We start from the raw sequence: 26,760 nt of genomic DNA, 5'->3' as shown, positions 1-26,760 counted from the left end.
GTGGCTGAGACAGTGCCTCAGTTTCCTCATTTCTAATATGGGAATAATACCACTTCCTTCCAGCTGAGAGGGACATTGTGAAGCTTAATTCACTAATGTTTGTAAAGTACTTTGAGGTCACTGAAGAAACAGTGCAATGTAAGTGCAGAGATCTTCTTTATTTTGAAATAAGGGCCCAGGTGGAAGCCGCTTTTTAAATTAGGCGTATCACTTTCAAATATGGACTGTGTAGAAGTGCTTCACGTTTCTAACTCTCTTCCTGACTATAGTGTTCATTAGTGACTTGCTAAAATCTAAGCTCCAAGAAATAGATGATGTTATTATGCAGAATTAATTTTAAAATGAATGTTTTCTGTTACAGATATTTTCCAATGATGGTCAGTTCAAAAGCCGTTTTGGCATACGAGGAAGGTCTCCCGGCCAGTTGCAGCGGCCAACAGGAGTGGCTGTGCATCCCAGTGGTGACATCATTATTGCAGATTATGATAACAAATGGGTTAGCATATTCTCATCAGATGGAAAATTTAAGGTACGAGTTACCATGTGAACTCTCCTGAGCTTTCTCTGTCTTAAAAAGGAATGCAAAGTAATGTGTTTTTTTGTCAAGAAACCACATAGTTTGGTTGTAACTCAGTCCAAATTCCATTGTTGTGATGTGGAAACCCATGACACAGCCACGTTGTATAATTAATACGAAGAGGTCACAGCTGTGATGCTAATGTTATACCAAATAGAGACAATATGTTCCATTTTACAGTTCTACGTACTAGGTGCTTGGATGCCTTTCCATAACTTATAGTCAAGGATAGCTAATGTAATGAAGTCTAGTTTGACTAGCTCAACAACCTTCATATCATTAGTATTCTGATTATACAGAAAGGTGTATATGTATATACACGCAGACAGACATAAAAACTTATGAGGAGGACATGAGGCTCTTCAGTGACACATGGAGGAGAAAAATAAGGTAGCAGACTGATGGTGACTTCTTCTATTTACTCCATTAATATCAGCAAATCAAGTGTATAATTCATGTATGATCCTGTTGATAATAAATGCAAGGAAGGGCAACCTAGGATGTTGTTCCGGTGCCACAGCATAGACAGGAGTGGTTTAGGTGGGGTGATGTGCACTGGAAAAACTGAAAGGCAGTAATAATATCTTAGGTTTCAGAAATCAGAAGTTCTGAGAAAAGCACACCTCTTCCTTTCATAGCAACTCTGATCCCTTTAATAAGAGTAAAAAAAGAAGGCAGCTGCTACATTACACTGATTCTTGCCAACCTGCAATATTTGTTTTGCTTGGGTTCAGGTGCAATTCCAGAGAGAATTAAAGGCTGCCTCCATTTGCTACTATTCTGTGAATGCATGTTACCAAGTCCGGTGATGCATGCTAGAAACAGCCACCTATACAGAGGTTAGCAGTACACACTGGTCAGTGAGATAAAGGACCTGCAGGGAAATTTCTACCATAGTTACTTAGTTCTAGAGTCCTGCATTGGAGAGAAATTGCCTGTTTGGCTAACTTCCTGGCAGCCTAATGACCAAAAAACTCAGGTCCTGAGCTGCTCACTTGTGTACCAAGAAACGGCCTTCCTTTGAGTAGCCTTTGCAAAGTGACAAATGCTATAGCAAGTAGGCAATTGTGCTTGCATAGTCCTCAGTGACCTCCATCTGGGAAACAGACATGTGTATTTTAAAAGTATCCAGATCCTGTATAGACGTGAAGCTAAAATAAAACAATACTAGCATGCAATGCAAGTCTTAAAAAAATATAAAGTACTTGCATTTGCAGAATATGTGATTTTCCTTGTCAAGTAGTTTTGAAAATGTACAGCTACACAGGAAAACCTTGATTTTGGCTGAAGTCCTTGAATGAAATGAAGACACCAAAACAAAACCAAAGGAAGGTGTAATTTAGTTAAGAATCCAAATACTCTGAGTAACCTAAATGTGTTTTAAATAATTATTAACATCTTTAATGTGAACTGGCTTGATCTGGACACAGAGCATGGAGGGCTTGTTATCCTTCCTTCTCAAGACATACTGTAAATCCAGCATTTCGGATGGTGCCAGCTCTGGAGGAAAAAGCCATGACTCTGGAGGAGCCAGGACACTATGTGCTATACACTACCAGCAGGGAGACAGGTATTGAAAAAAATAAATTATTAAGGTAGTTCCTCTGACATGGAGCCTAGCTTTGGTTTTAGTCAATGTTTTTGTTGGATTGCAAGAGCTATGTAAAGTTGGCAATGTTTGTGTGGTTAATAGAAGTTAATGCATCAGACTTTATAGTTCTTGGGAGTAGACTGATTAAATGAGAGATGAAACATCAATGATATAAAATACTATTTTAGATTGAATGCAACAGGCTATACTTATGAGAGAAAAATATACAAATGCTTGTAGAAGCATTTTATATATGGAGGGCAGGCATAATCATATAGTTGAAGCACAGGACGTGGATATAACAGATCTAGCCTGGGGGAATCTGGGCAAAGCCTTGTAATTTCTTGTGTGTTGGCAATGGTAATTCTTACAGGGGCTTTGTCAGATTGCATTGGGCAATGCTTGCTAAGATACACAGAGAGACAGATAAAGGGATAATGGCGTTTCCCTTCAAAGGACTGTGCCTGCAAGTCATTGTATATGATCTCTGATGCAGGTGGTCTGCTACTTGTTAATTCAGCATTATCAGGGGGATGTTTTGAACTTAATCTAACTATTTTTGTTGTTGTCCCCTTCCTTCTGTATTTACTTACACTTACTCTCCCTTAGTGGCATTTTAATAGTCATGTGAGCCAGAAGGCAAATTTCCCCTGGAGCCAGGCCCAGGCATCTCCCTGATTACAGCACTGGCCTGACTCACCCCAGCAACCTCCACTGCCAGGCAGAAAAGTGTCACCTTCCTCAGTCGCTGGTAGCAAAAGAGGCAGAGCTCTGCTTTCTCAAGGCTGTAAAACTTGCATAATGCAGAGGTGGACAAACCCTAATCTAAGGTTACACCAAAACACGATTCTCTTAAAATGAAAGGCTGTATTATCCTGTGAATGATAAAGCCTCAGAATAGGGTCTTGGGAATTGGGGCTTCTGTTTCTGGCTATGCCACGGGTCTCACAGGTGACTAGTGATCTTCCATTTCACTTCCCTGTGCTTTATTTTCCTCATCTATAAAAGGCAGATAACAGTGCTGGCTTCCTCTGTAAATTACTCTGAAATTGCTTAAGAAAACTGTTACAGAAGACGTATTGCCAGGCTAAGGAGAGAATGCATGCTGAAGCAGCAGAATCAGCTTCTGCACCAGTGGTAGTCTTCAAACCTAGTGAAGGAACTGGAGAACAGGGCCAAGAGAACAATTCTTGGTCCTCTGAGGAGAGAATTACTTTACTTTTGGTCTTGAAGGGTTGTATCTAAGCTTGTTATCAGCCAAACAGGGCTGCAAGTCAAGTTAAGATCAAGTTTAGATGAGTGGGAAAAGATGAAAGGAAACATTTTATGTCAGACACTTATTTTTTCTTGTCTCATTAGAAGCATTAAGAAGGGAGCTGCTTGAAGCTGGTTGCATGTTCAGATAGGAATAGTTCTGTGGAATGTGGTTAAGTGGTCACAGTTGAATTAAGACAGTCACATGAATGATAAATCCATTTATTGTGTGACATTGCAATGTGTGACAAAGCTGTATCTCCGTATTAGGGAAGTTCTCAACAGGAAAAGAAGGTATGTTGAAAGCCTGTAAATTAATTCCTGACAATTGCAAACCTTTCAGAAAACAACAAGATTGGTGGTTAAACTTAAAGCCCTAACACACTTACTTCTACAGTGGAAAAGCCTTTATAAATTTTTATATAGGCTAGCTGATTTTTTTTACCTCTAGGAATATCCCACAGTAGAATATTTTCCACCTGGGTAGGGTGACTTTATAAACACACATTTGAAAACCAGTCTAAATTCATAAAAGCCTACAAAAAAGGGACATAATGTCCTTGACTGAATTCAATTAAACGCATTATTTGTATTAAGGGTTCAGATGATTCATTCTACTTTATTAATTTCTAATGGCAGAAAAGTTCGAAAATACTTCCATTCATACACTTAACAGGAGTGACTGGGTTTCATAATGTTCTTTTCTAAATAATGAAACCTATAATTCTAAGAAACCTTCTGAAATAAAAATATACAAAGCATATGTTCAGCCAGACCCAGTAATGTGTCATCAGCATATTTTGATCTAAACTGGAAACAGAGATTTTTAGTAAAAAGCACTGCAAACTCTAGCTGGGCATAATTTATTGCTGCCTGCAAATTATATTTTAAATCCTGGCCCAAGAATAGTTATTTTTATTACTCTTCTCAGCACTGAGTGCCCATTAATGTAGTATGTGATTTATTCATGATTTTTTTTCATATGTATTTATATGGGCAGGAAGACACTGTACTCATGAGTCTGAGTCATTTTTCCATAGGAATGCTGGAACGATGGTAAGGAGGTGGTGCAATGTACAAGCAGACAAATACACGGGCATCCCAGACGAAAGAAGGGAATATGATTTAATCACCCCAAAGGAAATAAATCTACTGATTTGCATTTGGTTTATGTTTTTGCTGCTTTGTCTTTATGCAAACCTGAATACATCTTGTAGGTCTGCTCATATCTTTCCCTGGGTGAACACAAAGTCATTTTTAATCGTTTTCCCTGGGGATATTTCCACATGATTTAGTTAGGTGTTTTTTGCCTAAATATTTAGCAATTTATAAGACCATATGTACCTGAACGTAAAACAGACACATGATCGTTGCATGTTGGCTAAGCATAGTCTTGAATCTGCAAGATTTACTTCCTGGAGTTTTCTTTATTTTGAGACTGAAAGAGGTTGTGTAGTGGTGACTTTGTACCAGACAGCCTCAGAGAACCTAGATGGCTTTATTTTGGGATGGGTCCTATTTTTCCTGCATCCCCACCCATGTGAGTGTTCCGTGGAACTGGAGCATGGGGCTTACTAAGGGTAGTTGAGCTCCTTCAGATACTAACGTGGTTGTTTGCTTTGAAAACATTAGGGAATTGAGAGAAATGAGTTAGGTAATGGATCTTCTCCATGCCCTGTAATCTGTCCCACCTTAATAATTAGTCACAGACTAACAGAGCTTCAGCTACTCCTCACCACTTGCAAGAGGGAGGGGAGAGGGCAGAGAAGTCAAGCATTGCTTGTTCTAGGTGCTGATCTGTCCCACCCTGCAAAGGCAGTGAGGTGAAAAAATGGTCTTGTTTCACAAAGATGAATATCTTAGCACCTATTTCATTTAAATTTCTATGGAAACAGAAAATTATGTTCTCCCCCAAAGAGGTGGACTTCAGTTTGTACGATGTCTATCTCACAAATTACTACAGGATCTGAAAATTCTGGGATCCGTAATTTCAACACAGCCTGTTTAGTGGATTGCCTGTCCAGCACAGTAAAGAGGCTGGCAGGAGACCAGACTTTCAGAACCAACCTGGATAACTGCTTCCAAATCTGTCCATCATTTAAAAGAAAAGAAAACAAAACAAAACACAAAACCCAAAGAACAAACAGAAAGGAAGTTGCCGCATTCCAAATGTACCACCAATTAGGTGGTATTTTTATAGCTTTTTTTTAACTGAAAGGTCCAAACTCAACTGATTTTATGTAGATTAAACCAGTTTCTAGAATCTCTGCCTGAAAAAAGAGCAGGGTGGTGAAAAATGTGAAATGGGTTGTGAGGTGATCCTAGAATCTTCTTGGGTATATGCGCAGGTAGCTCATGGGTTCTTTGAAGGCTTTGCCTCAATTTCTGCTTGTTCTGGGCTGGATGGGATGCTGTTGCTTAGATCCCCTTCTTAGATCCCCTTCTTTTTGATCCTACTAAACAATGCCTGTAACATTTTCTGATCTATTTTGACAGCTCTCTAGTCTTTCCAAATAATTCACTGTGTGTGAGATCCACCTCATCTCCACTGAAGGTTTTTCCATTGATACAATATGGAATATTGTATACAGTTCCCCTGCTGTTGCTGATTATGCTGGCAGATGTTTTTGGTAGTCACAAGGCCTATTTAAAATGATGGAAATAATTTTATTTACCTAAGACAGGAGCAAGCTTTGATTTGTTTAGTGTTTCAAAGATTACTTTATTTGCTGTTTGGCAGCACGATCCTATCTCCTTTGCAGATTTCAGCTGACACTTCATGTGTCTAAGCAGCAAGTGAAGCAATCTCATGTGGATCTGGTGGAAGATACAGAGGTTAGCCTGAGCTTTAGGTCTGCTCAAATTCTTTCCAAGAGCACTCAGAAGCTGCGTGGTGTCTCATTCACCCAAGAAGGGCAACAGAGGACATCATAGCCTACATTCCACCCAGCTCTGATGCTCCAAGAGTGAGCTCTGACTCCTTTGATATGTAGCAGGCAGTGGTAAAGGAATGTTTCCCCATCCATAACCAGGTGGTTGTTGGATGCAGGAATAGTATGCAGTACAAGGCTGAAGTCCTTTATGCCTCTCTGCCTATCCTACTGGTACACCAGTGCTGGCTATACAGCTATTTGTGGTGGGTTCTGACAGATGCTGTAGTTTATCAAGACATACAAATGTGATGATTGTATTTCTCATTAATTGTATATTTGGACTCAGTTGCTGAGGTGGCAGATTTTCCACTCTAGAAAGGACATGCAGAAAGCTGTCTTTATTTTCAGCTGAAGAAAAAATTATGAAGTACACAATAAGAGCTGATAACAATCACTTCCCTCTGGGAAACTTTTGATGACAAAAATGTCTCTCCGTCCTGCTGTGTGCCTGTAATACAATTTTTGAACTGTACTAACTTATTTCTATCATGCCAATGTATTTTCCTGTTTTGTGTTTTCCCTTTTAGGCCAAAATTGGGTCTGGAAAGCTCATGGGCCCTAAAGGTGTTTCTGTGGATCGTAACGGACACATCATTGTAGTGGACAATAAAGCATGCTGTGTTTTCATCTTCCAGCCGAACGGGAAAATAGTCACCAGGTTCGGTAGTCGAGGAAATGGTGACAAGCAGTTTGCAGGTACACTTGATGGTAATATGTAAATCGCCTTTTCTTGCCTCTTCTGCTCACATTTGCATGATGTTTGAGCATGTTGAAGACGCCATCTCCTACTCATTTTTCCTGGGGTGGAAACGTTCTACTAAACATACAGCTCCTATTCACTTCACCATTAGTTTAATTGGTCAGGAAGAGTGCAACATCTGTTCTGCAAATGTAGCTGTAACCAGATTGTTTTATCTACCTCTCTGTGCCTGGAAGCATTTCAGATCAGTGACCCAAGAAAGACTGATCTTAACTAGCATTTTATGAATGCTTTGTAATGCCCACACTCAGATGTTCATGATAATCAACTCAAACACCATGCTTTGTGTTTCCAGTGATCAGATACACATTAACCAATGCCCTAAGTGGTATCTTCTCTTTAGAAAATGAGTGTAATGGGATAGTGTTAAGATTGAGATGGGAAGACACAGTTATGCAAACAGAAAATGCCAGTTTGGGGAAATTGCCACTTACATTCAACTGACTGCTTGCACATGGTGTCTTTCAATTAGAACATGCAATTAAGTTTAAAAAAAAACCCCTAATATATTTTGAGTGAACAGCTGTTCTTTCAAAATTTGAAATGAAGGTGCCAAATTACATATGCAGGTCATTTTGCAGGTGTTGGGTCACTCTGAGTAAGTAGTTATAGATTGGTCTGATGTTCCGACTGGTTCACAGCACAAGAGAGAAATAGCATCAATGGTATAACTGCTTTTATCTTACTTGAGATCTCTTGCAATGTCTTGTGGCAGAAGTGCCATATATATAATTTATGAGAGCTTTGGCTCTAACACAGCTAAGTGTCACCAAAATTTTCTGGGTATGTCCAATTTCTTTCATTTTAAAATTTGTAAGAATACCTCCTGAAAATCAGTGTGCAAATACTCTGTAAGAGTACATTTGAGAAATGTATCGCCTCTTCCTGGTGGTAGGCTACATAAAATAGGCGAATTGTGATTACTTGAATGTTTTCAGTGTAAAGGTTTTCACCCTTTTTATAGTTTACACTGATGTACTGTGACAATTGAAACTGAGTTCTGATCTGTTTAATAAGTCAAAAAGGCAACAAGTATTTTGATTCAGGTACTTACCGGTTTTCAAGCTACCATTTGTTTTTTTTTCAAGTTTGCGCACATAGTTCAATACACAAAGTAAAACAAAAAAATGCACTTTTTTTCCCTGACAGTGTTCTTCTAAGTAACTTTTGTGTTTATCCTAAAACTTGTTTGCTCAAATGCTTGCAAAAAGTGAGCACACAAAGCATAGAAGATTTCAATTAAGACTTTACATGAACATTTTTGAGAACTATTTTTGGTGTATACACAACTTTATGCCTAAGCACTATATGTTTTCTCTTGTTAATAAGCACATAAATATCTACATGGTCATCTGTATATGAGAGAGGAAGGAATGAACAATGCTCATTGATAACACTAGCTGACGAATGGTTGAAAAAGAAATTATTTGTGTTTCAAAAAGGCATGCTGAGCTTTTTAAAACATGAAATGAAATTACTCTTAATTTGAAATTTATATTCCCAAATTGACTATTATTGCTCAGAAGCCAAGTATAATATTCTGGCAGGCTGAATAATTTTTTTGATTTAAGCAAACTTTTTGATTTAGTGGTATTATTATTATTTTTTTTCTTCCTCTGCGTTGCAGGTCCTCATTTTGCAGCTGTAAACAGCAACAATGAAATTATCGTTACAGATTTTCATAACCATTCTGTCAAGGTACTGTCAATTAATGGCAACTTGGGAAGCTTTTTATTTTATCATTGCACTTCCTTGGGGAAAATAAAGTGTTGTTAAAAACAAAGAGATCACACTCTATATGTATGATGTCTGCTGTAAGGACTGCACATTCAGAGACTTTTGTTTGCAGTGCATTGCTTAATGGAGATATAGTCCGTTGCCTTGGTACCACTATAATGTTCTCTAATTCAATTGCTTAAATATAAGTTCTACCCAAGATAAATAATATCAACTTCATTGTTTTTATTCGCTCTCTGCCACACCTGTTATTTACCCTATGTTCTTTCCTATTTTAAGTAAGTCTGGTAACTGCTTTTGAATTTCCCAGTAAAAGCTTCCTACATTTCTAGTTGAAAAAAATTATAACAAAGTAAAGGTACCTGACAATCTTTAATTCCATACCTATAAGCTTTAAGATTACTGGATCCATTTACAACCCAATACTCTTAACAACTGTGTAACACAGACCATCAGTTTTCATCCAGTACCTCCTGCACTGGGCAGAAGTGGCCACCAGTCCTTACACCCATGGGAAGTCCTGATTTACAGCCTGTTAAACAGTCATGGTAAGATAGGGTGGTATATTTGTTTGTCCCAATAATAAACCAAAACAAGGATACATGTTGGGATGTCATGTGGTAGAAAATGTATATGAAGGAGCTACAGGCCATTTCAGAAATTACTCACCTGTGCATGTTTGTTTTCAGGCTGTGACATTCCCTATCAGTCACTTTCTGTGCTCTTTTTCCCTCCCTCAATATGCAGCAGCAGCAGCAGGAGGACACAGGCAGCAGAATGCTGTCCTACCCAGGTTCTTAGGCCATGTGCACCAGTCCCACGCACCCGTGAAATCCCTGGGATTTCACCTAATGGCTGCCTGTTCTGATTGAACACAAAGATAAACCCTCAGTCCAGTTCTTCAGTGTTCATAACTGAAATTATAAATCTTATATATTCACCTGAAATAGGAAATCACTGTCTGAGCATAGACACCCTCATGTCCTGAGTGGTGCTGAATCATCTAGCTTTTGAATAGTGACCTTGCTTTTGTATCCTTTTGGAATTAGAGAGGAAGAAACAACTCATGTGGTTTGGATTACAACAAAGCAACCAAGACTGCTGCAGGAGCCCTAAAGCAGATTGTTTATGTGGTTTAGCAGCAGGAGGCCTATGGCTCCATAAATTACCCCTCCACCAGCAGGGCTTACCGTGGTAACAAGAATGCCTGGAGAGAGTTAACAACAAGGGCAAACTAAAACGAAAAAAAGCAAGTGAAGAGATGTAAGAAGTGTGGCATCTTAGTGAATTTATAATTACTGCATTCCTAATGAGAACAGAGCGTTCCCGTCTGTCTCTGGTGTGACTCAATGGGATAAAAATGTTATTTGTTACAATTTGGTACTAACTGGAAAAGATTCTTATTTTTGTAGTGTTCTCTAAATCAGTACAGATAATTGTTGACACTTTGGAAAGTAATTTATAATCTGGATGATGCTGTTATCTTTTGTTAGATGGTGGGGAAAGAGCAGAGAGTAAATTTTGTTTTAAATAATAAATACATTTATAAACAAACAAATAAATTTCACTCTTATGGGTCCCAAAGCCTCTTCCTGCCACCAGTGTCTTGAATTAAACATCCTCACTCACCAACATTGTCCTCTCTCCCCCATTAACCTTCAAGCGTGTTGCTTCCTTCAGGCATCTTCTACGGAAAATCCTACTCAATGTAGGCTTCTCTCTCATTCGGTCACTCACCATCCCCATTTAACCCAGGGAGTGAGCAATACATCTTTGCCTGTTTTTTTTCTTATTAGTTGACTTTTTTCTACTTTCTTTCATCATCTGAGGCACCAACCTGGTACTTCATTAATTTCCTCCCCCAAATGCTTTTTCTCTGTTCACTGTGGGTGTTCAAGAATAGGATGATTTCCTCACATTTTCCAGCTTCTTAGCACTTCATTGTGCACTTGGCATTTGTCAGGTCTTCGCATTTTCTTGTGCAACCCACAGCCGGTCTCTAAGAATGCTGTTGGACCTTGTGGCACAGCTGGGCCTGGGTCCAAGATGGACCAAAATAAATAGAGATGGCTATGGTACTATGTAAATGACACATCCTGTATCTCACTTGGTCCCATTGGCGCATCCAGGTCACTGACAGAATAGTCATTGATCGGTTCCATCTTTCTGCTGTCTAAGTGTGTTACTCACCATCAGAGAATTCAGTTGCTTAACTGTCTATACAGAGAGCAGCATGCTGTGATTCTCAATATGTGTTAGATTATGAAAGTCAGAGAAGAGTGCATCTGCTCAGTTGCGTTTCTGTACGACTGACTCCCAGTGCCATATCTGCACTCAGCTCTTCTTAATTCAAGATGCCCAAGCTGCAGAAGGGTTCCTGGGGCCCTCCACCTCTGTGTCTGAGATGAATATGATCTTAAGTGAGAAGGGAAATGCTGTATGGTGTAATGGAGCTGGAGGGAGAGATGGGCACCTTTTCTCCCATCTTCTCTGTGTGTGTGTGTGTGTGTGTGTGTGCGCGCGCACGTAGGGGGGTGTGTGTTCCTGGGAACTCTTCAATTCCCAGTTTTGTTAACAGGTGAACTGATAGTAGTAGATGACTAATATTTGATATGATGCCATATTCAGGCTTTTGTTTTAACCCATACAGGTATTTAACCAGGAGGGAGAATTCATACTGAAGTTTGGATCAAATGGAGAAGGAAACGGACAATTTAATGCACCAACTGGAGTAGCTGTAGATTCTAACGGAAATATTATCGTAGCAGATTGGGGAAACAGCCGAATACAGGTATGGATTTGTGTATTTCAAAGGTGCTTGATTAGGAAAACTAATGGATTGATAACTCTGGCCACTGAATTCTTCAGACTTCCCAAGAAACAGGATAGCAGCATTAGAAGTGATGAGGTTTCTAACACAGCCTTTTATATGCCTCATTGCTGGCCTGTATTCTTTTAGAAGTGGTGGTGTCAGACCATGGACTTTCCAGTGTGACTGCTAGCAACTCGGATGCTTTCTGTGACCAAGGCTCTTGTCTCCAAGTAGTTCCCCAAAAGCTATTTGATGACTTAGGAGACTTACAAGCATTGCTGAGGTGATAATAATTTATAATCACCATAACAGAAGATTGGAGACATAGTGGAAAATATGAGAAAGCAAATGATCTGTATAGACCCTAAGGCAAATGGAGCAGATTTTTATCATCTTTTTTAAATGTTGAGAAAATATTCTGCTTTTATGTTATGAGAGTTGCACTCTTTTTATCTTTCAAGTGCTAATCACAAAGTCTTCTTATTTGCCAAAGAATATCTAATAAATAACTAAGGGTATGCATTATTTTCACTGAATATAAAAATGAGGGAGCTGCTTATGAGTTGTTCTCAGGAAGCACTGTCAACAGTGTAAACAAATTCCTGGTTTTCTCTGTGTGGGAACCTAAAAGTCATGCTAGCCACAACAGTTAATATTTGTTAGGAAAACAAGGTGTTGGTTGAGTTCCTGATTGAGTTTGATTTATCGTAGTTGGCTATTTTTAGAACAACGAACAGCCGAGGTGCTCTTTTTATTATTTCATTGCATGTTTAATTCTTGCCAAAGATCCTGGGAGCTTTAATTAGTTCTTTTTAATGAGAAAATACATTTGTCTATAAACTTGTGTATTATGAGAATAACAGATGAGATTCTTCCCTTGTTTATTCTAGTTTACGTCAACTGTTTCAGAAATGAGAAGTATAATGGGATAATTAAGAGCAGATTTGTGTCCGCTATTTTTCTTTTTTATTCATAACGTTTATTCTGTGCTTTCTCACCCTCAAAGGTTTTTGATGGAAGTGGATCATTTTTATCCTACATTAACACCTCTGCTGACCCACTTTATGGTCCCCAAGGTCTGGCCCTTACTTCAGATGGCCATGTTGTAGTTGCAGACTCTGGAAATCACTGCTTCAAGGTCTATCGATACTTACAGTAGCAATGAGCTCTGGAGCTGGATAATCGTCCACACTCAAGAAAAGACTGGTCCTAGAGATCCAGTGCAGGATATCTCCTACTTTGAGTTCATTTTTAATAATGAAGGAGTCTCTTATGGACTTCTCGTGTTAATTTCCAAACTTACCTTGTTTACATAGGACTTGCACCTCTTACGTTTCTCACTGAACTTTTTGTTGTAAGGGTTAATACACAAAATCCTCTTTAACTGAATTCATAAAGACAATGTGATATTAAATGCAAACTGCAACTTATGGAACTGGAATTAACTAATCAGGCAAAAATGAGAAAAATTTGGGAAAAGTCCCCAAAGCTTTTTGAAGACTGCGAAGGGTAGCTCCTGCTCAGAGCTTCCAAATTTGAAGAAGTATCATTGTTATGCATTATTTAACCCAGAGGTGATCCTGGGAATCTTCTAGATCTCATTATCATGGTAGGTATTACACTTTTAACATTCTTCAGTCTTACTATCTATAAAAAGTAGGTCCTTTTAGTATAAGGTTGTCTCACGAAATCCGTATAGCTCTAACCATCAGACCTAACACAGCTCAACGTTTAGCACTATGAGAATCAATGCAAATTCCCTACTCATGTAGGATTAATGAAGGATTGTTTCATGTGCTTGTTTTTCACTCCTCCTCTTGCTTAATGTGCTGGAAGGACTTTGCAGAGACCTGATATTTCTAAAGCTCTGGAAAAACTTAATTGTAGTGATACATTAGCGAGAGCTGAATTTCTGTATAATGACAGACCTTTTGACACCAAACTAGTTCATTAGGATCAGGGTTATTACAATGTCAACTCAATTAACCTCATGTGTGCCACTCTTTCATATGTGTTCATTGCCATGTTTCCTTAAGGCAACTCATTGTATTAACCAATAAAATAAAATGCAGCATCACACAGGACAGAAAGCCAGAGAGGTACCCCTATGGAGGACCTACATTATACAACCAAAGGAACTGTGGTAAACAGAGGTTGTATAGGAAAGCCAAGGGTTACCAAAGCTATTTGTTTTTACATGAGAAAAAATACGTTACAAATAAGAATGAATTTGAACCAATTCCTGAAGTCCTTCATCAAAGGGAATTTTGTTAGAGGACAAAATAAGGACTGTGAGAGTTGTTCCGATTTGTTTGTATGTATGTATGTATGACTGATTGACACAAAAAATTAAAAAAAGGTAAATGTAGGTTCTTTCAGCAAACTGGAACGTATGTATACCATTTGACAATGGCAGTACTCTGAAAAATGTCCCTCCTCCTTCCTGCCGGATCTCTCTACTCTGTTCTTTGTTGAAGTATTAATTTAATTGGAAATGCCTACAATCACGTGACTTGGTTCTGTTTTTAATGTTTTTTTTAAGTGTGAACTTGTCCTTTTTAAAGTAGTATTGGCTTTATTCTTATTTCTAAATCCAGTGGTCAAAGGATGAATTGCTACTGTAGCCTAATATAGATAGAGTGGTGCTCACTCTTAAACCTCGTTTGAGGAGCTGGTGAGCTTGCTGCCAATACCTACAATAGCCTGGGAAGTACTGTCTTTCTTTTCTCATTTTTAGGGCCTTGAAACAAAAGGGTATTGGGTCAGGAACAAGGGAGTATTTTAAGCATGTTTGCAAAATGGAAAGAAATCTTTGTTAAAATACTCGTTATAAGTATTTGTCTTATTTCTAAAAGGTTAAGGTTGTTGTTTCAATGAATTTGAGAAAAACTAATGGTTTTTTTGTAAAGATGCATTTGACTTGTAAAAATGCAGACCCCCCCCAAGGTTCTTAAATGTGGAGTTTGTCTGTTTTTTAATTACTGTTTCTTAAAGATATTTCCTCTTCTTTCCCTTGTTTATTTTTTTGCACATAGAGCCAATTTACAAATTCTCGTGCAAAGATAAGTTTCCTTATTTCATTGGAATAAATATTTTGTGTATAAGGCTTAAGGTTTGGACTATATAATGCAGCTAATAAACTGGTGGTAACATTTTTGAAATGTTAAAACTCAAGTTTGTTATTATCAAAATATTAACAAAATATCCTCTGTCTGAACTGAGTTTGTCCTAAAATTCTGAAGTCATTATCTCAGTCATTACACAATAAACTGTCCTATCAAAATTTAACAAAGTTGTAGATCAAATTTTCTGATGATCAAGTAATTTCCTTCCAAGTGTCCTTATAAGCAACCTTCTGGCAAACAAACAATTTCTGACATTAGAATGCCCTTAAACAGTGAATTTATCAATGAAGAAAAGGTACGTAGCATTTTAACTGTATTTATTAACGAAGATGAGAGGTTGCACAGGTTCTTTGAGATAAAAATTTAAAAAGAAAATGAGAAATGGGCTGTTGCTGTCAGTTAGGGATAATATTAATCAAATCTAGTTCCAAATTTGGATTTTTATAATAACATTTTACTAAACTTGCATGGTTTCCACTCAGGAAACATTGCCAAATCCTCTGTTGCTAGGAACTCTGAGAAGCACAGAAATCAGACCCCAACCTATATATCAAAACATATACTTAAGACTGTACTATTCCATGTACACACTTTTCTCCAAAAGATTTTCAGTCCCTTTGACTCAGTATTGCTTACCAGGATTTTATATAACCTATGTCAACCCAGTGCATCCTGATGAAATATGGAATTCTGCACCCAACCCTCTTACAACCCAGCTAACAGCTGTTAGGGGTGATGTGGCTTTTTTCTAAAGACTGAATAGTCTTTTGGGTTTTCAGATATTCTCACCAGAGCAGCACTTACTGCACCTGAAAAATGTCACTCATTTGGAGTTCCTTCTGATAGCAAATGCTGCCAACTACAACTTCAAATTCAGTGGCATAGGGCATTCCCTTCCAAGGTCTGACCTTATCTGCCTGGCACAGGGAAACTGAGAAACACATGGCTTTTATGGTGTGCTTCTGAAGCCAACTTAGCTAAAACGCTTGGCTTACAAACCTTACAAAGAGCAACCAAAGCAGAAATTCTGTTCTAAAAAACTGGCAGGTTTTTTTCTCATCCAATTAAGTGAATGTCAAAGTTGCACTACTTGATTTGCTGAGTTGTTAGCATTTATTAAAGGCTTTATAGGCATTCTGCTGCCAGATTTCAGGTATAACCAAATGTTCCCTTGACTTCCCTGGAATGCTAATTGACTAGCAGCACAGCATGAATGGTGAAAGTATATGCTTCATTTAACTAATCTTCAACTCGAAAGTCATCTCAAAAGGTTATCAGATCTTGTGTAATTTGGAGCATTTTAGGACAAACGAGCCAACTGTATTTTCATTGTTTTGTGAATAGAATAAAAGGATCTGTTCCGATAAATCCAGTATAAACAGTAGGGGATTTTTACATAGGCTAAACCAGCAGCAATGTAGCTGAAAAAGGAAAATGGTTTAAGCAAGCATTTGCCTCATGTAGATGGAGAGTTATTTCTTAGTAAATGCTCTTCTGTTCTGTAAAAGCTAGAGGGCTTTCAATTTTATGTCAATATTTTTTATAACTAAGGATCTAGTGTTGCCATAATGAGAACTATAAGTGCCCAATATGTTGTGTTATAAAGAAATGACTTTTGGTTGTGGGTGACAGCTAGTTATGAAATCATGATGTACACTGAAAATTTTCTTCAAGAATTGTGAGCAGTGATTGTTTTGGCCTGTTTGTGGAGAGTGCGCGAAAGGTATTTGTGCTACCGAGTAGGAAGGTTCCTAACGGGGTGTGGTATTTCTGATGAATGTACAGCACTTCAGTTGATGTTTGTGAGCAACACGGCCTTAACCCTGACACTTTTGCTTTGGCTTTATGACACGGGAATGTTCCCTAAGCTGCATAGTGTATGGCAGTAGCCCCTGTTAGAAATCTCTACCAGTTGATACGCTGCAGCTCTCCGGTTCTAGCAGCGAGTCTGTCTTTTTTCTTTCTTCTTTTTAAAAGTTTTTGCACATTCCATCTTTGTAAGTCAATCTTGTATGTTTTGTGTACATGTAAGCCTTGCACTCTCTTGACACTCATAATGAAATATTATTCTCACTTGGTTTTTTTGTTGTTGTTTTTGGTTTTTGTTAAATCCCTGTGAGGCTAAATACAAACTTTGTCTCCTTAAGGTCAAGGATGAAAGATGCGCATCAAAGTGTTTGTGTGTGTGTGTGTAGTTTTAGCTTCCTGTGTGCCACGGTATTCTTGATGCTTTAGCCGACGATTAAAAAATAATTACTCTGTCTTGGAAATGTAGGAAAACCAGAGTCAAATGTGTACCTTTACCACGCACAAAAATTTCAAATAATAAAAATAAAGCTTGTTTCCTCTGTTATTTTCATGGCTGAGGATTTATTTTTCGTATGTCTCATACTCACTGTCCCTAAAAATAGCCCCATAATGCAGGAAGATGGGTAATTTTTTTCCAAAAGGAAACCCTGATGCCATGGGTCACAAGCCAAGAAAACTCTGATTGTTTCACGGGTGTTAAGCTTTTATGTAGACACAGAGGAAAGAGGGACTGGGGTGCTTCTTGGGAAGAAGGTGGGGAGTTGGAGCTTCCTTGTCTCCTCCCTTCCTTCTTCAGTAATCAAAATTAACATTTTCATTGGTGGCAGTAAGGTTATGAGTTGTAAGCTTTTCCGTTTGCATCATGGAAGTATACAGTACCTTTCAGCTATGCTGTGCTATAATCTTTCAAGGGTCTGCTGCAGAAAACCAAATCTAAATTATTGTAGAAGAACAGAAAATTTGCCTTGGGAGTTCTCTCTGACTCCTTTTGTGTAAGAACAAATTTTCAGCTCATGGTAACTTTCAGTTTACATAGGACATACATCTTCTTGGTCACTGGTGAACTCTCCAAACCTGAATCCTTTGAGAACTCAGTGTGATTGGGAACTCGCTCACAAAGTAAGAGAGAATCTTCAGACGCATCATTTGGCTTGAAAACAATCTCGCTGGAGAGGGCTAGAGAGGTCAGACTCGGTGATGTGTGTGTGCTCGGTGGCAGGACACTCAGAAATGAGACAGCTGAAATACAGAGCAGTTATCCTTTTTCATGGATCTTGCCCCCAAACCCTCTAAAGGAATCCATGTTTTATTCTTTCTTGAAAGTCATAGGGAATGTCAGCAGCCACGTTTTGAGGCCCTTTTTTCTCCTGAAGGCAACCATACTGCAACATAATGGATCAGTTTTGGTTTTGTCAGTCTTCAGATGAAGATATGTCCAGAAAATATAGTCTTGGTGCTGAATGTTCTGGAGTATATTGTCTATCTGCCCTGAAGTTGAGATGCTTACAGTGGGCTTTACTTGGCTGCAAGCTAAAAAAACCTTACAGCGTGAAGCAGAGCAGTATTGGTTTGACATTCAGAGTTGCAGAGCACCTGTTCCTTCCCATGCAAAAAAGACCGTGAAGAAGAACAGAAGAGCGAGCACAAGATACCCTGAAGCCACAGGGCTGAGTAGGCAAGACTCCTGTTGCATTCCCAATTGTTTCTCACTGGTAGGCTAGAAATCTTTTCTGTCCCCTGGATTATTACAGCAGAGGCTCTCCACCACTGAGCAAAATCAGACAGACAGGCAGGCAGGATGTTGCGACTGGGGAACGCTACCCTTTACCAGGAAAATTCTGCAGTAAATGGCCAACTTCCTCTTTGGCCATTACTGATACTTACTTGAATACTGACCCAAATGCGGCACCAGGATCTTTCAGAAGTTCTGTAAACAGGAATACAGAACCCAGTCTTGCCAATGAGAAACAATGTCAGGGAGAGTAAGGCCTCAGTAGCTAAAGGTGCATGTGTTTTGGGCACCCATCATTAGCCAGGATCTCTCTCTTTAGAGTGCTAGCCACTTAACATATCATTGCATGTTCAAAAACGTTTCGTTGTTCCTTAGGCTGAAGTTCTCTCTCCCATCCCGCTGTGCTGCTCTCAGTTAACTATCCCCATAGTTTTGCTGACAGTTAAATGAATGCTCCCTAATTTGCACCAGACAAAACTATCTCAGTGAACTGGAACAGTCTATGTAATTTCTGTGGACAGATGTTCTCCCCAGGCCCCAGCTGTGCTGGTGGAAGAGATACCCACCACTTTCTGCTCATTGCTACCTCCAGTTGAAGGCTGCTGACCCTCAGATCTGTTGGCTGAGTGAGGCATATGAATCCTCACTTCTTCTTTTAGTGAAATGCCTAGTTACCAAAACTCTAGTATTTAAGCTACTCACCTCAATGAGTTGCTAAGTGCTTACTTCAGCAGCTCTGCTAGCAAAGCTGTGGAAGCAGTGAGTTTTGGAGGAGGGCCAGCTAGCATTTCTCACCGGGTTAGATGATTGTAGGGAGAATGTCTGCTTACAGTCCAAACACTCGTCCGAGGATGAAATGAGGCAGCAGATGCTGCAGGGACTGCCCTGTGTGGGATACTCGTGGATCATATTGCTTCCTGATACCCGGCCACATCCCTCCGCAGACTGCTTGGACCTCAGAGGAGTTGGTATTGCCTCCCATGGGTGAGCAGCTCCTAGAGCTCTGCTTGTCCTCCATCCTCAAGCTCTACTGAAGCATCTTTTTGCTGTCAGTCATACAGATGTTGTGGGAGGTAGCCACAGGACTCAGAAGGTTCGCTATTACTTTTCTGGAAATAAAGTGATCTGCTATTCAACTTGAATTCTTCCCTTCTGCTGAAAAAATAGCTCATGTAATTACAGACTGCACTATGGTGCATATATACCAAAGGAACAAAATTAAAGTAGGACAATTTTCATTCTCCTACTTCCTAACCTTCCTGCCTGCCATTGTCGCTTTAATGTCCTTTCAAAACAGAATTTATGAATGTAATTCAATTATAGATTTGTACGCAAAATAAAGGAGGGTACAAATTTCATCTCATCTACGCATATTTTAACGCTGACGAAGCCATGTATTTTCTCTACCTCAGGAACAGTGAAAAACTGTTTTGGCTAGCACTTAAAAATCTTGGTCAGACACCTAGCATAGAAAACTTCAGTCCAAACTGCTAACGCTTAAGAAAATCACAGGGAAATGAGAACAGTCTTCTAATAGACAGGCACAGTTATGAGTCACCCTTCCACCATATTTCCATCCATCGTCTTGTTTGTAATAGCATATGATTAGCAGTTTTGCGAAATACCACATTTAGACATTCTGAAGCCCATTAGAAATGTCAGACCTTTATGTATTTTAGGAGTCGTTCATTCCACTTTACCCAGTAATGGAAAATTACCCTCACGTGACAAAGCATGAGATACTGCTGTGTATTCTCCTTCTGTTTGGGACCTCTTCCACCCCGTGGTCTTTCAACCTAGTTAGTTTTCATCTGGTGTTGCACAATTTGGGAGGTGTTAAGGAACCTTTTATTACAGAGTAAATGGGGCCCAGTGATTTGGCCGTGGAAGGGCTTCAGGGCTGCCAGTGCACTCGGGGCAGCTGAGCCTGGCTGTGCCCAGGGGGCACGGGCAGAGAAAACCTGCTGAGCCGCCTGCCCCGCCATCGCCTGAGAGCATGACCTAATGTTTCGGAGGCAGATGATCATGTTCAACTGTTGAAACCAGGAACGCCTTCCAGCTGTGGCTCCAGGTGTGTGCTCCGGCCATGTGCTGGCTCCATCCAGGGGTGAGACCTGGGTGTCTGCTGCCAGTCTACTTTCAGGTGTGATGGGGAGACGGGAGCATTGCTGCCTCACACGCGCTGAACAGAAGACGCAAGGTACGTGCCCCAAGCCCGCTTCAGAGTGAGCGCCCCTCTGAAACCCCTTCCTCCTTCTCCTCTTCCTCTTCTCCCAGCAGCACGTTCAGCTCCGACGCCCACTCTGCGGCGCACACGTGTCGCTTGGAGAAAACCCACGCAGCAACAGGTGCTTTGCAAATGTCGTAGCAACCGTTTGCTTGGCAGTGGTAAAAAAAGGAGTGGAGCTCGGTTTTATTTCAGGCTGTGAAGGAGCAGGAAGGGGCCCACGTCCTGGGGGAGAGGAGGTCACGGTGACAGGAGGAAAACAACTGTCACAGGGAGCGTGGGGACATACTCGCTTTGAGGGCTGCCCAAAGGAAGGGAAAAGCGGGGAGACAGAATATGAGCCCTCATGACAGATGAGGAGGCGTGCCAACAGATTTCGTCGCCAGTTAGCGAGTTGAAAATGTGATGCACAAGGAAGCATGAAAGAACAAGCAGCTTTGTGTTTTGTATGAATATTAAGCTTCGTATTCATAATTTCCCTTCTAACTTGCATTGCATTTTTAGTGTCACACTGGTGTGCACAATGAGGAACAGGATCACAGCCAGGTCTGCATGGAAGAGAACCTCAGGTTTCAGGAAAGGGGGCACCTCGCAAAGGCGATGGAAAATCTTCACAGGGGCGGCCTGAACATTTCAGCTTGCGCGTTTTCATTTGCTTGAATTTAAACTCTAGAATTAGCGTGGCAGATACCAACCCACTGCTGTTAAACTGCAAAGCAATTTCCCAGAACTGCTGTAGCCAAAGGAAGGTAATTTACAGCACAAATAATAATTAAAACAAACTGTAAGTAATTAAAGTCGCTAGAACAGTCATTGCAACAAACAACTGTTTCAAGCAACACCAGCTGTGCCCATGGGCAGAGAGGGTTTAATTTCTCCGTGTCCTGTTGCTCCTGTAACGGGCTAGTCATACAATACACGTCGTTTTAGACCACCGTTAATGTCTTTGTATTTTACCTTTGCTGCTGGGCCTCTGAGAAAAAGAATCCGCAGTGCACACACCGGGCAGCGCTGGCACAGAGGCCCAGTGCCTCATCTTGGAGGTGGAGCTACCTGGAGGCATAAAGCACACATCCCACAGATTTTCAAACCCACAGCCATAGATAGGGATTCACAAACAAGTATTCTTCCCCTGACGATTAGAGCCAATGGTGGCAGGATTTTAAATATTTTAGAAACTTTCTGTTAATTTTTATTAATTTCAATAATACAGCAAATAAACATTGAAGATATGGCAATGACATGTCAAGAAAATCACATTTTCTACGCAAAATATAAAATGGGTTGGTACTGAAAAACACATGAAGACAAAATGAGAACTTGAGAAAATTTTGCTCTAAAGCCTGGGCAATGCCAACTGCAAAACTTAAGCATAGCCCCTCCATCTTAACCCTTTCTCTGTAACTTGCACCACGTGTAACTCATGGGTCGCTCGTGACAAAAGCGGAATTTTGCCTCCTAGCTTCACATGTCTACGAGTGCCTATGATATGCGTTTAAAAAAAAAAAAACCCAAATCAAACATGGTATTATAATACATAAAATGCGAGAGAAGCAATAACCTGCCTTCTGGCACGGCAAGACTGCTTTATAAAAATGCAAAGCTCTATCCCTTGGTTGACTGCACAAAGTATAAAAACCAGAACATAACTTTACGCGCCTTTTTTTCTCCTTAATTTTATTCCACGGCGCACTGCGGATGGGTCTGCCTCCGCGCCGCTCCTCCCCGCCGCCCCCCCCGCCCCGGCCTCGCTCGCCGCCTCAGCCGGGGAAGCTCGGCGGCCACGGCTCCGCACAGCCCGCCGGGCGCTGCGGGGCGGGCGGGGCAGGCGGCGCTGCGAGCTGCGCAGGCGGCCTCCCGGCGGCCTTTTCCCTGCCGGTGGCGCCGAAATCAAACCGCGCCGCTCGCCCGCGCCAGTAGGCGACATGGTAAGCGGCGGCCGCGGCGGGGCCGGTCGCCCTCCTCCCGCTCTCGTTGGCGACGTGAGCCGGGGCGCGGTGCCGTGCCTGGGCCGGGCGGTTAATGAGGCTGCGGGGCCGCGGAGGGAGCGGTGCGGGTCGGGCATGGCGGCCGCGGCGCTAGTCAGGGCTGTGGGGAGGGGGCGGAGCGAGGCGGCCGTTGCTGCGGGTAACGGTCGCCCGCGCCTGGCCTTCCCTCCTCCCCTGCGGCGCTGAGGGAGAGCGGCGGGAGCTGCCCGCCTGCCGCAGGGCTGGTGTTCCCGGCGGCCGCAAGGCAGCGCCCGGGCTGCCGGCCCCCTTGCCCCGCTCCTCCCGGCGCGGGGAGGCAGCGTGGCTCCCGATAAACACGCACGACGCCGGGTCTGGGGGTGTAGCGTTAGCATCGCCACGCCATTTTTTGTCTGGTTTCTTGGAAGAGCAGGCCCTGTAACTGTAGCTTGAGGTGGGCACGGTGCCTGCTAGTCCCGCTGAGGCCCACAGGCATGCCGCGGGGAATGGGCGGCTGCGGCCATCCAGCTACCCAGGTGTGAAGAGGCTGGGCCGTGGTTGTGCGGAGGTGGGTGCGAGCAGAAGGAATTGCCAGTGTGCCCAAGTGCGCTTAACAGCATTGTGTACCTGTGGCTACCTTCAGTAGTGTGAGCGACAGTGAAATTGATATGCCTGGTGTGTTTTATATACCTGGTGTGGAACACCTGGCAAACAGGTAGGAGAGGGACATCAACCTGAAAATTAATAACATGTTTAGAAAACACACCGGTTTGTTACTTCTCTCTGTCAGAGTGCTGGTGTGAAACTTGGTGCCTGAGGGATGTAGCTAATAAGCACGTGCTTTCAGAAATGCTGCTTAAATTTCACATCGTGGGCATGTGGGGTTTGTTCCTGTTGCTGCCGGCAGGGTTTGGGCTGTTTGGGAAGCAGGGAGAAAGAAGTCGAAGGTCAGTCTGTTTTGTGTGCATGCTCCTACTTGTGTGTACGTGGCGGCTCCAGGTTCTAATCCTGCGACTGATGTCGTAGGAGACAGCTGTGACGTCAGTGCTGACATAGGGCATGTCTGGCTAAAGCAGAAGGGAGGAGACTTTAAAAAACTATTAATAGTGCTTTTGTTAAATATAATATTGAATTGCTTCTGTTCATGTCTGTGTGTTATTGTAGCTGCATAAACTAGTTTTTCAATTTATTTTTTGACATCTAAATCAATCTGGCCGTTTTGCTCTTGATGCACCTTTTAAATTTTTTGCTGCCCTACACTACGATTTATTTAAGAAGGAGGCAGCAGTTAAGTAAAAAATGGTATCGACTCCCTTCTGTCGGGGCTTGGAAACAAACCCAGGTTGTCTTTCTCAAAGCACTGTGTTATTAGACTTCCTACTTCCATTGACTCAAGGGCAACAATATTTATGCCTTTTTTTTAAAGGGAGACCTTTTTCTACCAACATCCTATTTTGCATTTTTCTGTCCCCCTTCCAGTTTCCTGTACCCGCAGTGCAGGGTCTCGCGGCCTGCGAAGCAGAGAGTGGGGCAAGGGGAAACATTCCTGATTCACCTTATGGCCACTGCTTTTGGGTTGTTGAGGACTATGCTAAACGCTATTAATATCATTCCAATTCCCTGTAAAGTATTTTATATCCTCATTTTACAAGGGACATGTCAAAATAGTGTGTCTGAAAGTGATATTTCTCAGTTTTGTATTGCTGGTAGCAGTTTGCGAGTAGTCATTTCTGCCTTTTGCTTCTATTTCAATTCATGTTATTTACTGCTTGGTCACACAACTGCAGAGTAAAGAAATAAAAGAAACACAGTTTTTAAAATGAAATTTTAAAGTTGGGTAGGAAATTTGAAGAAAGGCGTAGTACCTCAAAATGTGCTTTATCTCCTTAAAAAAACCTAAATGGCTGGCATCTCACACTAGTGTGTCTATATCACAAAATAAAAAAACAATTCTAAACAAAACAACCAAAAGATTTTCCTTCTTATCTTTTTAAGGACTATTAAACATTTGGGTGAGTTGCTGAGAATTGGTATAACTACACATTTTTAATCTAGTAAGGTAAAACAAGGAACTGTTGGGTATGCCAAGAAACATTGAGGCTTGAGCTGGATTAGGTTGTGTGAAAGGGTGGCTCCGAACTTAGAATATAGATCTATCAGTGTAACAGATTGCAGGTGGATTAGCTTGGTGTAACGATTCTTTGGGAAGTAGCTTATCTGAAAGTCTGGGGTTAGTGGTAAGGTATTTGAAAGGATTTTTAGGATTTTGCCATATTTAAAGGATGGCAAATATAACTTAGAGGTAAATAGATTTGAATTCTGAGCAGATTTTAATTATTCAAATGGCTGAATGTGTTGGGGTTGGTTTCTTTTCCTGTTCTAGTCCAAGAAAAAAGGTCTGAGCTTTGAGGAGAAGAGAGTTCGCATGATGGAGATCTTTTTTGAAACAGTAAGTAACTTGTAATTGTCCTGCATTTACATTGGTGGGAAAACAGGTCCTAAAAGGAACTTAACTGTAGATGTAGATGAGCTCTGTATATCCCACTGTGCATTTTACTGATGCCCTGTGTCATCAATGTATAAGTTACAGGGACAGAGCTTGATTCATGTAGCTTCTGGTCAGGTGGCTCGTCCCCAGGTGGAGCCAAGGCATGAAGATGCACAGGTGATGTTAAATGCTTCATGTGCTCCCTATTCAAATCTTCTCATTTTGAGTCTGTTACCGTTAAGAGGGATAGCAAGAGATTAGGAAGTATCTCACTGCCATTTATGGGAGGAGGAAGAAATCTGAGAGTTAGAAAAAGATGAGAGAAGACCTGGAAGAGGTTCACTGGGGAGAAGAAACCTGGAAATCCAAAAGCAGAGCTACAGTTATATTGGTGACATAAGTAAGTCACAGTGTTTCACCTACTAAAAAAATTGTCGTGACATTTGAGTACTTGAGTAACGTGGTGCATCTGGCACTGACAATCTGACTTTGGCTGTGCGTGCCTTAAGGGGTTTACAGTCTAACTTCAGGCAAAATACGGTGACTTTAGAGTACCAAAGAAAAGAACAGGGCTTGTTACAATAATTTTTTTTTTTTTTTTTTAAATTCTCAGAATGTTCTGATTCTGAGGGATATGCAGCCTGTTCCCCTAGCAAAACATAAACATGCAATGTATTTCCTACTTGCTTTTGTTGGCATTGATTTAGTGTAAAAAACCACTCAGGCTTAGATGATGCTGTCATTTGGAGCTAAAGTGTCTTTTATGTTTTGTACAGAAAGATGTGTTCCAGTTGAAGGATATAGAGAAGATTGCTCCGAAAGAAAAAGGGATTAGTAAGTGTTTACAAAAGTTATTTCGCTTGAGCCATTAATCATTTTTGGGACAGGTCATACAGTGTAAATTTTCCTGGCTACAATTTTAGGTCTGTGACTGTAATAATAATGGCAAAAATAGCTATAAAGGGAGACTGGTCAACAGCAGGGCAGTAGCATTAAAAGTGATATTAACAGCATACTCCTACCTCGGTTTGCTAATGTTTGTCACTTATGTTAGGTGTTAGGGCTAAAAGGGGAGATTATTAAAATGTCACAGCTAACTCCAAGTTAACTAGTAAAACACGGGATGGGGTTTTTCCTAGGACCTGAGATGCCTGACTTGCAGTGACTTTCAGTCTGTGAAATTGTTATGTGTACTTAGGTAGTGAATAGAGGATTCAAATGTCTGTCTGTAATGTCACAAATATCTTAAAATGCTAGCCCAGATGTACACGGTCAATGTTCTGTTGAGCTTTTCCCCCCAAAAAATGGCTGGACAACTGTAACTGGAAGGGGTTTGTCTTTTCAATGAAAGCCTTCCTGATGAGATCCATTGGTTTAGGATTAGGTCCAAGAGGATTTATCTTATGCTGTTGAGTTATGTGTTCCTCATTCTGCTTCCTTCTATGTTCATTGACAAAAGGGGGATGAAGCATAATGTTTGCGTAGTTGCCACTGTCCTTGACTAGCATATCTCTGTGGCCCTGCAAGAGTAAATGAACTTGTTGAAAGAACTGCAGACATATGTGAATATCGCAAAGCAGTGTTTTTCAGTTATGTCAGCAGCTAACAGGCACTCAATAGGCTTCTGAAGAGATGTGATGCTTTCTTGATTGGTTCGTCAATGTATAAGTTTAATTGTAATTTGCAGGAAGAGGATGCAAAACAGTAAATACAAGCAATGGAATTTCATATTTAAAAATCTGGAGTGTAGAGTTTCTAAAACCATTAAA

At 40.9% G+C, this 26,760-nt stretch overlaps 2 protein-coding genes across 17 annotated transcripts in view; both read left to right on the top strand.

Annotated features, from left to right (window-relative positions):
* Nucleotides 1-14,818, top strand: part of TRIM2 (tripartite motif containing 2) — a 116,100-nt gene extending 101,282 nt beyond the window's left edge. For 10 of the 11 annotated variants that reach the window (XM_075500443.1, XM_075500442.1, XM_075500444.1 and 7 more), the window contains 5 exons: nt 362-529; nt 6,883-7,063; nt 8,743-8,813; nt 11,503-11,643; nt 12,671-14,818. In XM_075500443.1, the coding sequence (XP_075356558.1) occupies nt 362-529; nt 6,883-7,063; nt 8,743-8,813; nt 11,503-11,643; nt 12,671-12,823 (714 nt within the window). In that variant the 3' untranslated portion in view covers nt 12,824-14,818. The remainder of the gene's footprint in view (nt 1-361; nt 530-6,882; nt 7,064-8,742; nt 8,814-11,502; nt 11,644-12,670) is intronic. The other variant, XM_075500445.1, reaches the window with a different exon arrangement.
* A 7,494-nt stretch (nt 14,819-22,312) lies between these two features.
* MND1 (meiotic nuclear divisions 1) overlaps nt 22,313-26,760 on the top strand; it is a 43,683-nt gene continuing 39,235 nt past the window's right edge. For 4 of the 6 annotated variants that reach the window (XR_012775533.1, XR_012775534.1, XM_075500422.1 and 1 more), the window contains exons 1-3: nt 22,313-22,485; nt 24,887-24,952; nt 25,768-25,825. Coding sequence is in view for 4 of the 6 variants with exons in the window: in XM_075500422.1 (XP_075356537.1) it covers nt 22,483-22,485; nt 24,887-24,952; nt 25,768-25,825 (127 nt within the window). In the remaining 2 variants the exon portion in view is untranslated. Of the gene's footprint in view, nt 22,486-22,705; nt 22,958-23,114; nt 23,219-24,886; nt 24,953-25,767; nt 25,826-26,760 lie in introns of those variants that run through there. The other 2 variants (XM_075500424.1, XM_075500425.1) reach the window with 2 other exon arrangements.

This window comes from Mycteria americana, chromosome 4 (assembly GCF_035582795.1).
Source record: "Mycteria americana isolate JAX WOST 10 ecotype Jacksonville Zoo and Gardens chromosome 4, USCA_MyAme_1.0, whole genome shotgun sequence".
NCBI classification, from domain to species: Eukaryota; Metazoa; Chordata; class Aves; order Ciconiiformes; family Ciconiidae; genus Mycteria; species Mycteria americana.
Note: the sequence above shows the minus strand (reverse complement) of the source record. Positions and strands in the feature narration are given on the sequence as shown.